This window comes from Acomys russatus, chromosome 13 (genome assembly GCF_903995435.1).
Source record: "Acomys russatus chromosome 13, mAcoRus1.1, whole genome shotgun sequence".
Classification (NCBI taxonomy): Eukaryota; Metazoa; Chordata; class Mammalia; order Rodentia; family Muridae; genus Acomys; species Acomys russatus.
In genome coordinates, this window is record NC_067149.1 from 15,928,359 (window position 1) to 15,942,881 (window position 14,523).

At 47.8% G+C, this 14,523-nt stretch overlaps 1 protein-coding gene across 1 annotated transcript in view; it reads right to left on the reverse strand.

Moving 5' to 3' along the window:
* Positions 1 to 14,523, reverse strand: part of Antxr1 (ANTXR cell adhesion molecule 1) — a 190,325-nt gene that overhangs the window by 88,719 nt on the left and 87,083 nt on the right. Inside the window, exons 11-12 of the mRNA XM_051154860.1 lie at positions 12,378 to 12,447; positions 10,345 to 10,423 (exon numbers count right to left, since the gene is read on the reverse strand). Of these exons, the coding sequence (XP_051010817.1) occupies positions 10,345 to 10,423; positions 12,378 to 12,447 (149 nt within the window). The remainder of the gene's footprint in view (positions 1 to 10,344; positions 10,424 to 12,377; positions 12,448 to 14,523) is intronic.

Consider the following 14,523-nt stretch of genomic DNA (forward strand, 5'->3'; position numbering starts at 1 on the left):
TATTCAAATGACTTATCTTTTTACTAACCTGTTAGTTACTGAGAGAGATGCATATAAATGTCCTCTGGACAGAAGATGGTTGGTTTATTAACCTCCCCTAGTCATTCTCTCAGATTTGCTCTGTAGGTGTTGAGAGCGTGTGGTTATGTGTGGATCAGAACCATGATAACTTCTGGGTTGACCACCCCTGCCCGGGCCAAGCCATGGTCCTCATGACAGAAAAGTGTCACCACTGTCTCCTCCTCCTTATTTTTCACTGTAAGTTTAATCTACCCTTCATTAAAGAGCCACACTAGTTTCCTTTTTCTTTTTGCTTAATATAGCTTTTCTTACATTTTCACTTCAACCTTTGTTTGTTTTTGTGTTTTATATAATGCGTGCCTTGTTGTAAACAGCTGACAGTTGACCATCCAAGCCATCGGTCTGTGTTTCCTAATGGCTGACTTTGTCCCAACACATCCACTTTGTTTATAGACTGTTGAATTCAACTTGTACTCCTACCATTCACTATGTGGGTATCTCAGCATTTTCCAAAGCACAGTTTCAGAAGACCATTTTTTTCCCCTCTCATCAACTCTCAAAACAAGGAAATTTCAAACTCAGGGCAAACATTCTTTAAAACACTTAGAGATAAAATATTGAAGAGTCAATCACTCAAATATCCAAGAAAAATAAACCAGCATGGGTCCTCCAAAACATCTTAAAAATATATTTTCATGCATCCAAGGGTTATCAAAATAGAGGTGCTGGCAAACTCCTTCTATTTCAGTTTGTAAGCAGTATTTGAGATCCGAGTGCTGCGCTCTCGTATTCCTGTGGTCCTCTGCCGCCCCCTCTGATGACGGTGCACCAGACCACAGGGATATTATCAAAATAACTTTTTAAAAAGAAAGGACATGGCTTAACAAAACCATGCTTTACATTTTGTGTGGCTTGGGTGGGGATGGGGAGGCGACTGCTGAGTCAACAGAGGCGCTGCCCTGGCCGGGGTGGGGTGGGGTGGGGGGTGGAGGGTGGTGGTGGGGGATTGGGGGTGGTGGGGGATGGGGGGGGGGGGGGGGGGTGGTGGCGTGCCTGGACACCTAGAAGGTGTGCTTGGAGTACTCGAGCTGAAATATGACCTCGCTTTGACTAGGTAGATGTTGGCAGACCTACATGTCACGGGGGAGCCCTCTCAACAACAAAGGTCTCTCAAGTTTATTTCCTAAAGGTAAAAAAAGCCAAGCTCTTCCATCACACTCCAGAGGGCTGTGTTTACCCTTCTCAGCTCACGTGTGTGCGCTTGGATCCACAGTTAGAGGCTCACCGCTGTGGAAGGAATCTGTAGGCTTTGCCAGCCCAGTCACTGATCTGTTGCCCAACGGCCTTCACAGAGCTCCGCCAAGCTGCCACTTACCTGCTACTAGAACCATCACAGGGAACTCACTCCCACCTGAGAGAGCAAGGATGGAGGCTTTTAAAAAGCCACTCAGCAGCTGCCTCTCACTGGCTCCCAATCCTCGCAAACCCACACCTGCTTCCTCTCTGTGCCAGATGTGCCCAGACTAATGAGCTCCAATTCCGTATTCTACACAACGCAGTCATTTCTGTAATGTTTCCCTCACACTCAGCATCTTCTCAGCTCGCTCTGAAGAATGCTTGACCCTGAACACCACATTCAAATAGAGAGTCTACCTTTGTCAGGTACCACACTTTGTTACTGTGCCCAGAAGACTCAGTGTCTTCAGAAACCACACCACCAGGCCAGTGGCACAGAGCTCACAGCCCAAGCGCAAGAACACACCATCTAGGTCTGTCTAACACCGCGCAGCCAGTGTCTGTCAGGCTGGCAGGCCACAGAGTCATCGGATCCCCAGTGGGACTTAACTTTATTGTCCTCTCCAACAAGTCCGCCCCCTCCCCGTTTTCCCAACCCACACACTTTAGAGGACACACCATCTATAATTACAGCAATCAAAACCATGTAACTGGCCATCCTTTTCTGCAAGGCTGAAGATAAAGGTCTAGGATCTGCCCATTTGCGGACTGGTCCCTCTTGGCACTAAGCTACATCAGCTAACTAGTGGAAAGTGAATGAGGCTTATCCTATCCTTGGATGACCGAGGATGGTCTCCACATCAAACGCGCCTGGTTGCAGTTTACTGGTCCTCAGCCTGCAAAGGCAGGGGCGAGCTTGCACAGTAATGCTTTGCACGTGCTTTCTATGGCTTCCCTTTGGCCAGATTCACATTCTGTTGGGAGTCCCTCTCCAGGCCCCTCTTTAGCCCCGCCCCCTTTCAGTGCAGATTTCCCTTACTCCTCCAGATGATGCAAAGTCTAAGGAGAAGGGTGGGTGTGGGAGAGAGCTGGGCAGGAGGTGAGCTGTCCTTGGGATGTAGAAACCTGGAGAGGCTGGCACCTGCACTCTGGTCCCTCCCGCGTTGGCATTTAGAAGGGCCGCCCTCCTTCAGGGGTGCTGTGCTTGAGGAGCCGCTTATGGGGGTGAGTGAGGCACTCAAATGAGCTGACTATTGACAGGCTTGCTCAGTGTTTCTGGAAGGAGCTCTCTGGCTCAGCTTTGCAGGAAGGCTACAGAGGGGCTGGAAAGTGACTCCAGACATTTGTGCTAATTCATCTAAAGATATGCAGAAATGGGAGCTTCTAGTCTTGCTGACTAATGGGGGAATTTTGCATGTCCTACTGCACTCCAGACCGTACAGTGCTTACCTCTGGGGTGTCTTGCCCACCAGAGCATTTGTGTCGTAGTTTCTGGAGGGCAAGGGTGGGCTACTGCTTCCAAGAGTCTCTCACCTGCTGCCCACAATACTGGTTTTACACACACACTAGGCCTAATGTGTTATCTTCTGTTTCATTTGCCACAGTGGCCTCTTCTCTGGTCTTCACCAGGAGGCCCTGTGCTGCTAGCTGCAGCATGGATGCCCTGTCACAAAGACTGAGAATCTGATGAATGTTTTGACGGATGGACTATTTAATTGATCTTGGGAAACCATCTTCTCTAATTTGTATTATTATTACTTTGGAAGATGATCTTGCCTCTCAGCCCAGGTGACAACTGGACTCACTCCCTAGCTGCCTGGTGAAACTCAAAAGGCTTTGGCAATGGCGGCCATGCCAGGCATCTGTTTGCCTAGAGAGCAATAAAAACCAAGCTGCATTTGTGTGCTCCCGGGTTCCTTTAAAGCTGTTGGTAACAGATCTGCATAGACAGGGGCAATGGGCCTGGGTGGTGGCACTGGGTGGAACTCCAGGCAGTGCCTGGAGGTGGTCCCCGCCTTTCCTGCGGCTGCTACCTGCAGCCACTGTGACCTCTGTCTAGCACACCCCTTTCCCGTCAGCCTCAGCAGGGCAGATTGTTCTTCCCAGGCAAATTCCTGTGTGTAGATCACAAAGAGGGGTTTAAGCAGGACACACAGAGCAGGTTGTGAACGGAAGGCAGCAGGACTCTCCCGTGAAAGGGCTAGTTGTGAGCCAAGAGAAGAACTGTTTCTTAAATGGATTCTAGCAGCTTTTCTCTTTTTAAACTTTGGATGACAAGCCAGGCTGTGGTGGCGCATGCCTGTAATCCCAGCACTCGGGAGGCATAGGCAGGCGGATCGCTGTGAGTTCGAGGCCAGCCTGGTCTACAGAGTGAGTCCAGGACAGCCAAGGCTACACAGAGAAACCCTGTCTCAAAAAACCCAAACCAAAACAAACCAAAACAAAACAAAAAAATCCTTTGGATGATGAACTAAGAGGTAAGTGGGTATGAAGGTAAAGGTCTTTTCTGGTTATGATTTACTTGGCTGGTTTGTTCAAAAATGTAGCTTCCTGGGCTAATTCTGATTCTTAGCGTTTTTAACCTTTGTATTCTGGGCACTTTGAGCCAGACAATTCTTCAATTCTTTATAGAGAGGAGCCACTGAAGATGTTTCCCAGTCTCTGTTCTCTCTCTCTCTCTCTCTCTCTCTCTCTCTCTCTCTCTCTCTCTCTCTCTCTCTCCCTCTCCCTCTCTCTCTCTCACAGACACACACAAACACACACACTCACACACACACACTCAGTCAAATATATATATATACCACCAGCTATGAAGAAGAACAGTCTTCATTCAGAACAAAATGATTAAAAAATGTAGGGGAATGCCAGCAAGATGTCTCTGCAGATTAGGGCACTTGCTGTCAAGGACGGACACCTGAGGTTGGTCTTGGGACCAATACAGTGGAAGGAGAGAGCCGTCTCTTGAAGGCATCATCCTTTGGCCTACATATGCCCCTCCCTCACACAAATTAATAAGTGACGGTAAAAATAATTTTAAAAAGAAAAAGTGATAAAAATTCTTAGAGAACAAGCTAGAAACTGGGGCATAGCTACAGAAAGGTGAAGTGTGACATAACCACGTGTGGTGCCACCACTGGTGAGAATCGTGTGGCACGCACGGTAGGGATTTCAGACTTCTGCCTTAGCAAAGTTGGCTTTACAGTGCTTCTAGCAGCTTGCCTATTGCCCTAAGGCTATTGCTTACTTTATTCCTGCACAGAGGAAACATTTTAATAGCAAAGTAGCAAGGGAAGAGTGCAGCCAGCCTTGCCTGACTTATCGGTAAACTGGATTTATTGGCTTCCTGTCCCTCATTATCCTTGTAAACAGCATCTTCAAAGTTTTTCCTCCCTGATCCTCACAGCCAGGCTTATGATACCTAAGAGGGAGCACGCCTCTGTATCAGGGGGAGAAACAGCTGCACAGAGGCCTGTTCAGCACATCCTGGAAGAGGCAGGGAGATGTGACAATACACTACTGAGGCATCATTCTTTGATGGAGGACTGCGGCTCCCAGTCCCTTAAACATGCTACCACTATCCCGAATACTGCCGTGCAACAGAGGATCTGGGGACAGCTAGATTACCTGCCAAGGTCACCCTCCACAGTGGAGGGGCTGTTTTTGTTTTTGTTTTTGTTTTTAACATGTTCTCATACTGTGCAGAATGGCCTTGAACTCATCATGCCGCAAGGACGGTGCTGAACTCCTGGTCCTCCTGCCTCAGGCTCACTAGGGCTGGAATGGCAGGTGTGTACCATGCCTGACTTCAGAGCTCGGGATTCTGATTCAATAGCCTGAACTAACCCCTACATTATTCTGTAACCACAGCACATTATGTCACACCTACATTCAAGAAGAAGGAGGAGGAGGAGGAGGAAAAAGAAGAAGGAGAAGAAGAAGAAGAAGAAGAAGAAGAAGAAGAAGAAGAAGAAGAAGAAGAAGAAGAAGAAGAAGAAGAAGAAGAAGAAGAAAGAATTATCTGGCCAGTGATGTCACATGGATTTTCTTGAGTTATTCATGATTGTTTTTAGCTAGGCTCTTTCCCACATAAGTTAGGGAGAAGATGGAAGGGTATTCTCCATTTATTCCATGGTTAATTAGACTTAGAGTCTTAGGTATAGCTTTACGTTTCCTTCTTTTCTTTGGAGGTTGTGATTTTTACAACCCTGGCAAGAAATGCAAAGAACACTCCCACAGCAAACTCACAGTTAGCCAGCAGTGAGAGCTGGGCCTCGTGTCACACACCAGATGAGAAGACCCTGGGAGAGGAGCAGGTATAAAGTTGAAAAATGTCCCCAATCAAAAGGCAGCAGGGATGGAAACAGAAGTGAAGGGGTTAAAAGAAAAAACCCAACAATAACCCACAAGTCACAGTTCTACCAGGCTCCTGAGCCCTTGAAAAGGCTGTCTTCCTCAGCAGAGCCTCTCCCTAGGCACTCTCCCGTAATTACCATTCTTAAAATCACCACTGTGGCTCTTTTTGGCCCCTTCATGTCAGAATTCCCACAGCATCTACACCTGAGTCCCCGTGTGAGTACGCACACAGGAGGACACCCTCGGGTGCCATTTCTCAGGTGCTGTCCCTGTCGTTTTTTGAAAGTGCCTCTCGTTGACCTGGAACTCTTTCTAAGGAGGCTGGGCTGGCTGGTGAGTGCTCCTGAGGGGTCTGGCTGTTCTAGCCTCCCTAGGGCTGGGCTTACAAATATATCACAATACTCAGCTTATTTTTTTTTTTATTTTTTTTAAGAGGTGGATCATGTGGTTCAAATTCAAGCACTGTCTGATTGAGCTATCTCCCAGCTCCACTGTTCATTACACAGAAGCCTGGTAGGTGCCTTCTGTCCCTTTGCAGATTGTCTCCCCCACCCCCACCCTCCGATCCTGGATACTCAGTAGCTGGTAAGGAAACTGTGGTCACACGACTTCTTGAGTTCTGTCCTCTTTGGGTGAAACAGGATTGCATTGTGAAATATTTATGTAAAGGAAGATAGTCTTCAAGGAAAACTCCTCAAGGCCCTAAAATCGATTTGCTTTAGACTGTACCAAATCAGTGATTTTTCTCAGCCTCAGGCTACCATCTGGGGAGGAAAGAGAGGGGGTACGGGTGGGCTAGACAACTCAGCTGGGGTGTGTTGGAGTCGGTGAGGAAGGGGAATTGAACGTTGGCACTTTCTATAGCCAGGCACCTCTGCAAACTTTACCCTGAGTATAGGAATCTTTTAGTGCTTAAATGGAAAAAAAATCTCTGTCCTGTAAATCTGCATGGAATGTCTACTTTGGGCCAGGGCAGAAGTTATTCACCTTGGCTCTTGGAACCTTGGGGCATACTTGGCCAAATGGGCGCCAAATAAAGCGAAAAAAGTCTTAGCTTCATTTTTTAAAAAAGACTTTTGCTTCCAGGTGATGGACTGGGCAAGCTGTGATTGGCACAGCCAGGACTAACCCTTTGCTTGGGCCCTAGGAATTATTTCTGATCTAAAAGCCACATCCTCTGGACAAACACTAGCCTGAGACTTCACGTCACCTCTGGATGAGCACGCTTTCCACCTTCCATAAACCCTCTGCTTTGCCCTAGACAGCTTCATGGTTTAATTTGAGTTTCTGCTTGGGGCCTTGTGGGAATGGAGCTCTATATTTGAACTGAGAGTTTTTTTGGGTTTTTTTGTTTGTTTGTTTTTGTTTTTCTTTTCTTTTTTTGTCTGTCATCTTGTATGTGTCCTTCCAATCACTTAAGTGTAGTTGAGAGACAAGTGTGTACACCATGGGTATGTCTTTTCTCCAAAGAGTCCCCTCTATTACCATGAGACCCAGAATAGGGGACCCAGTTCACTACAGAGACTCAGTTCAAACTGTATGTGTAACTTAGGCTGACTGTGAATTCAAGATGCCCCTGCCTAAGACTCCACCAAAGGGCTGGGCTTACAGGCGTGCACCACCACACCCAACTACTTCAAAAGTTTTGTTTAAGCCTCCATCATAAAACACTTCTCGAGTGCTGACTAACTGCCAGGCCTTCTGCACGGTACAGAGAAAATTTATACAGTGCTCCCAATAGTGTCAGCGATGCAAACTCTTACCATCTTCTTTTTCTGGGTCAGGAAACAGAAGTTCAAGAGGGATAAATAACCCAGCCATGGCTACACGAGTAACCAACAAAGCGATGCCCCAATGTCCCCTCAACCCCAGGTCTCCTCCGCCTCAGCTTTCCTCCACCACGTCCTTTCAGATACAAGGTCTGGCCCTTGGGGACATCTGGTCCTTCCTTTCTCAAGTTTCATACATAGTGTTTCAGGAGGGTAGGAACCTCTCAGCTTCCTTCCCATGCCACTGAGTCAATTCATAACCTTCTTCAATGGCCATGCAGCTCCTACCATTTGCCAGTCTGCCCACTGGCCAGCTCTGCAGAGTCAGCTTTCTAATGCAAGTTGGATCTTGCAGCTCCCCCTTCCCCAAAGCCCAAGTGCGCATTTGGCCCCACATCCTCCATCCCCAGTCACCCTACTGACTGTTGCTATCTTCATCTAATTCCTTGCTAAGCCCCACTGCTAGCCTTCTCACTTTGCCTTGGATGCCAGGGGTCTCTGACCTCAGGGCTTTAGCATTAGGGATCTTAGTTTGGAACCTTCTGCCCTCCCCAATCTTCTGTAGCCTCACAGTTAACTTCCTTATGACTGAGGGATCTATTCAAATGCCACCTTCTCAGTGTATCCCCTTATGTGTTTATACTGGAGCTCACTCACCGGGGAAGTATCAAACTCTCTTGTTTAGCTTTTCCTATCACATATATTCTCTTATAACACAGCATGGAATCAGTTTTTATGTCTGTTGTTCATTGTGTAGCTTCAACCCTCTGTTTACTGATGTATTCTAAGTGCCCAGGAAGGAACAACTTGTGATCGATGACTTTGTTGGGTTGGTGAATAAATTGTCTTGTATCTCAAATCTTAGAGTGGTGATAATTTTCTTACAGCCTAATAGAACAATCTCAAGTGAAAAAGAAACAACACAGAATCTCTTGGGAGGTGATTGACTCAAGAGCCCACTGAACAGGAGACTTGGGGACATAATCAGAGAAAGGTAAATGGAGGCCGGAGTGAGATGCAGTGGGCCTTTCTTGGGAATTATCTGAACTTTGCAGCACATGGTAAGGCCACCCTTTCTTCTTCAGAGACTCAAATTTTAATTTGTAGTCTTGTATTTTCATACCACAAGCTTGGTCAGTCCTAAGATGGTTCACTTTCCAGCTTCCTTTGCCCTTGCGGACTCATGAGCTGTAACTATTTGTCTGTGGTGAGGTCAGACATAGTAAGAAACATAGGTCCACATTGTTGGGGCACTATGAAACTGGAAGGACCCTAGATGCAAGCTCTTAGATTTGGTGTACATTAATCATTTCCTGTAAGTTGACTGGTTCTAAAAGAGTCAGCTCCTAAAAGGATCCAGTAAGGAGACACTTAAAGGCATTTTAATGCTCCTGCACAGGTGTCAAACTTGGTAGTGTCAATCTCAGGCATCCAGAATGGTTGACCAGATGTCTGAGCCAGCACCATTTCTAAGTAGTGACATTTAATTGTTTTGGTCAAGTGAACCTTTTCCATTATCTGTTCCTGTTACACTGGCTTATTATCAACTCAGGATTAAGAATTCTTGTAAGGAGGTGTTAGGAAGGACAGTCGTTGACAAGGTAAATTATTTTTGCCTCATTTAGCTTCAGAGAACAACTACCATTGCTCATCTACCAGTGGCAATGCTAAAGACATGGCACCAATTACCAAAGTGCTCTATGGACATGTTTTCCGTAGCTAACCAGGAAAGGCCTTTGTAACTATACTCACTGTCTACCTTTATTGCTAGAAAGATCTAATGGAGACTATGCATTTAATTAAAGAAAGAAACTGCCCAAATAAAGGTGGTAGTAGACGCATTCCCATTAGTAGGCTGAACTCTGAGACAGTGACCCTGGTCAGAAGGGACTTCATAGGTCCAAGTGTTCCCAGCCACATCCCTGCATTCTTTCCTCAGAATACCGTGGGTCACCAACGCCAGGGCTCATGCCCAGTCAGGGTAGCATGAGGTGAAGGTGTCACACACACTCCCTCCCTTTTAAACATATATTTTTGATTTGTTGGGCATCGCATTAAAACAAAAAAAAAAAGCTCCTCAGAAAACTCTAGGGGTAGCCAGAAATGGAAACTGCCCAATAGGAGGGGCCCATGATGTAACAGCCATCAGAGACTACATTGTGTCCCTAATACAAGGCCCCTTCAATCTATTTCTTTGGCTTCTGTTTCTCTGGTTTTCTGTTTCCCCCTAGACTGGTGGTTCCCAACCTTCCTAATATTGTGACTCTTTAATACAGTTCCTCATGCTGTGGTGACCCCGACCATGAAATTATTTTCATTGTTAATTCATAACTGAAATTTTGGTATTGTTATGAATCATAATGTAAATTTCTGTGTTTCCTGGTGGCCTTAGCTGACCCTTGTGAAGGAATTGTTTCGGTCCCAAAGAGGTTGCGACTCACAGGTTGAGAACCACTGCCCTAGATTATTTCCACCGTCATACAAACAGCTTCGCATTTTCCCATCCTTAAACAATGGGTTCTCCATAAATTCTGTGCTTTCCTTTAGTTGGTACCTATTTCCTTAATTAACAAAACCAACCAACCAAACAAACAAACAAACAAAAACCTCCAAACTCTTTAAGCCATGTTTTCTATGTTGCCCACTTCCTTGTCGTCTACCCTTTCATACGGTATCTGCACCAGAGGCCCAGCCTGCCCTCACCATAGTCAATCGAACCATCCAGGCAAGCCAGTGCCACCAGAGCTGCCCCTCAACACCAGAAACAGAGAGCCCGAAGCCCTGGCACGGCATCACTGACAGACTTCACAGAAAAGCACACCCCGACCCAGCTGGCATCAGGGCTCAGGTGGACGGAACAAAGACCCAGAAGACATTCCTCCCATGGTTGACGTTAGTGAAGGCCGGGGTTTGGGACGAGCAGTTGAAAGAGATAATGGCAGTGAGGTGGGAGGTTGTGACTTACACAGTGTGTGGTGGTGATGATGACGGAACTGGAGATGAAGGACAGGCCATCGTTCATGCTGACTTGCAGGGCGGCTTTCCTGCAACGACAAGAGAACCAGACGCGCTTACCGCACTGTGCTGCAAACAACAGCTCGAGAGTCAGACAGGGCTTGGTCATGTCTGTGGGGCCTGAGATTCTTCCTCCTCATAGCATGCAGAGGACAGTCTTTCAGACCTACACACCTGTGACATCCCAGAGATGCTGGGATGTGCTCACCTGATGTGCTGGGGCAGGGCATTAACTTTGCATTGCAGCGAACGGCAATGGACAAGCAAACCCTGCCTTTATTTAACCTGTTTGTTATACTTCATGATAAAATAAAGCTGCCCCCCTCTCTCTCTCCCTCCCCCTTCCTCCTCTTCCTTCTTCTTGAGACAAGGTTTCTCCATGTAGCCCTGGCTGTCCTGGAACTCTGCTATGGAGAACAGGCTGTCCTCGAACTCATAGATCCTTCTACCTCTGCCTCCTGAATGTTGGGATTAAAGGCATGCACCACCATGCCCTGATAGATAAAGCATTCTTACAGCCATCTTAGTCAATACTTATACATTGGACAAATTGTAAACTGCAGGCTCAGCTCCTATTAATGTGAACTCAGTGGTCTGATGGGGCAGTTTTGTGACTCCCTGTTAGACTCACAGAGACCTAGCTGTGGCATGACTGGACTGTCTTCTCCTGGCTTCTGTCTCTAAGGTCTCATGGGGATAAGAATTCACATCATGCTAAGCAACCATGGGCCGGGTAGCAGGCTCCAGGGTCACAGGCTGATTGCAGACACTCAGTCAGAGGTCTCAGTGGGAACAAGTGGCAAAAGAACAGTTTGGATGAACAGCTTTAGTGTGTTCCCTGGAAGCCACCTCCAGACTGCTAGGCATGCTCTGGGGTGGGGGTGGGGACTCTTTTCTGTTTTCTGTAAAAATCTGGGTTCTCTGGACCCCACAAAGCCCTATTCTAGCTCAGGCTACTGACTCCTTTACTGACTTCTCACCAGCCCTTATTTTAATGGCACCACAAGATGTCCCCTGTATTTGAGTTTGGGGGAGTGTAAGCGGACCCCGGAGGCTCAGTGGAGGTTTGAGGGTGATGTTAGAAGTCATGAACCAGCCACAGCACTCAACTTTGCCTTTCTGAGTTTCCTTGTCTTGAAGGAACAGATAACAGTCAGTTTCCAGGATACAGATGAACGCAGGGTGAGGTAATGCATGTGAGAACTTTCTAGAAATGTGGTTGGGAGGGAGTCAGCAGACCCAGGCTTGAGCTCAGGCTCTTCCACTGGCTGCTGTGTGACCCTGGGCAGGATATTCAAATCCTTTTAGCTAGCCTGAGTGGGAGTCTTCTTCACTGTCAACTATGGAGGATGAGAGATACTCAATCACCCGTGTGGTGCCTGGGTCTTTATAGCTTCAGCACCATCGTCATCGGTAGAATATAGAGAAAGACCCCACAATGATAATGAAGGAGGATACCACTGTCCCTCTGTTCCCTTGCCTCTTCTTCTCTGGCTGTAGGACTCAGGGGCTTGTAATGGAAGTTTTGGCTTCTTTGTGAACTCGGTTGTGTTCTACAAATACGTTTTTGTTGCAATCCAAAGTGTGGGGTTTTACTTTGGGCTTTTTGTACGTCCACAGCTGATAATTGCCTCGTGTGGGGTGTGGTCTTTGCCAGCGTGGAGAGGGGTGTGGTCTAGGACTCTGAGGGAGATAAATAGGAGAGGCCAGTGGCATGTAGCCTTTTGGAGAGACCAGAGACAGATGGTGTGGCGGCTTGGAGATAGAAACGTTTCAATGCAGCGGCTCAGAGGAGACTGCTTGCTGTGTTTGCTGTTGGCGGAGATTGGTATTGGCCCTAAACAACGAGGAGAAGTAAAGGGGTCTGTGCCCCATCTCCCCACTAACCTTTCTCATACCCAGGATTGAGGGGTGGGTGTAAGAGAGGTAGAGGCATCAGTAACCCAAATAAAATAGAGTTTAGAAGTGGCTAGTGAAACTTACATGCCAACTTCTTTTAAGATGGGTGCCGGGCACAGCAAGTAAGTATCTTCCACAGCGAAGGGCTTCTCATCTGCAAAAAAAGAAAGTCACAAGTTACAGTTTCCAATTCAGTATCTTTGGGGATCATCAACCAAGTCCAAAGGGACATGATGAAAACAGAGAAGTGTGTGAAAGAAAAGCTCCTCTTGCACTGAGTTATGGTTGGAATATAAAATGTCCCCTGAGGGGTTACTGTTGAAACCAAGTTACCATGCTGGTGAGGGCAGGGCCTAGCCGGGGTGAAGTAGCCACTGGGGGCTAGATATTGCTGCTCTGTTGGTAGCTCTCTCTCTCTCTCTCTCTCTCTCTCTCTCTCTCTCTCTCTCTCTCTCTCTCTCTCTCTCATACACACACACACACACACACCCCTGTGTGTGAGAGAGAACAAGAGGGAGGGAGGGAAGAAGGAGGGAAGGAGAGAGAGAGAGAGAGAGAGAGAGAGAGAGAGAGAGTGTGTGTGTGTGTGTGTGTGCGTGTGTGAAAGAGGAGTGTGTGTTTGAGAAAGAGTGTGAGAGAGAGCAAGGGGGAGAAACAGAGGGAGGGAGGGAGAGAGAAGAGAGAAAAGAAGAGACAAGGGTCTTTTTCTGTGTGGAGTCAGAGGTTGGCATTGGTTATCTTCCCCTAGGCTTCTCCATCTTGGTTTTTGAGACAGGTTTTCTCACTGAGCCTGGGTCTTCCTGACTCAGTACGGCTGTTTGACCAGCAAGCCGTAGCTGTCCTCCTGCCTCTACCTCCCCAGTGCTGCGATTGACTATAGGCCCATGTTGCTGCGCCCATTTGTTTGTTTTTCCTATGTGGGTGCTGGAGATCCAAACCCAGGTCCTCATGCATCTGTGGAGCCAACTGAGCCATCTTTCCATGCCAGGATCATTTCTCAGATGCAAAACAGAGGTTGAGTAAGCCATGGTGCCATCTTAGCTGCATAGCGATAGAAACAAAGCCAGGCTCAGATTCAAAATCTGCCGCATCCTGTCGTCATGGAGAGACTTCCTGCTCTCCATGCAGGACAGGATGCACGAGGGAGTAAGCCAAACTCTGCCTGGTGTGACTGACTAGAACATGTATTTATTTCCTGTTAGCTGTGGTTTACCCTCAGCTCTTACACACAATACCTGTGGGGCAGCCCCATCCACAGGGCCCACAGGCAGCCACAGGGTGGCTTCCCAGAAGGCTTTGCGATTCCAGGCTGCATGCTGTGGTTAGAGCTGGGGGATGGGGGGCTTCTGAGGTGGCCTCCACAATGAAGCCCTGCACCAGTCTCGTGAGCTCCTATCTCCTCTCCCTGTCCTAGTTAACAAGGGTGGGGGGGGGCAGACTGTGGCCTTGGCAGTAGGTAATTTCTTATTCTCCTCCTCCTTTCATCTTCCTTTCCTGTTTGGGAGACCAAATATTTCGGAGGCAAAGCAGGTGAGAGGATGGAGGACTGTGCTGCTTGGGCTCTGGCTCTGATGTCCCTGAGGTCGACAAGCAAGCCCAGGCTGGGAGGCTGTGGGCTTTACTTGTAGAGCTGGCATTTTCTGCTCTGAGAGGGACTGTTTGGTTTGGAGCCTGTTTTCACTTTACCGCAAAAATGAGTGGCTTCCCCCCCCCCCCTCAACGCCCCCTTCTAAACAAAGGAGGGCCATTTGGTTTCCATAAGTCAGATCATCTGAGTCCTTCCTGGAATGGCCACTTGGGACGCAGGGCACGGAGACTTCCTCCTCTGCCACAGAGGGGCCCCTGCCTGGTCTCGGCGGGGCGGGGGGGGGGGGGTCATGCCAGCCCCACTCCAGCCTCTGGCAATGCCAGTGTGTTGTGCTCTTTATAGGGCCATAATCCACTCTGAGCACAATGGGGGCGCTCTGCCTCTCTGCTCACTGGGTGGCCACTTCATTTCACTGCTCACTGGCACCAAGTGGAACGGGAGAATGGAGACCAGGAACTCGGAGCAGCCTGTTCCATCTTGTTTGCAACCAGGGAGAAAATTAGAGAGGGGTGGGAGCTGGAGGCCAGAAGTTTGTTTGTTTGTTTGTTTGTTTGTGTTTTAATGAATGTGAAATGCATGTATTTCAGAAGCCTGAGCACACCTATGACATATTAGCCTACATCTCCTGTTTATAGCAGTTTG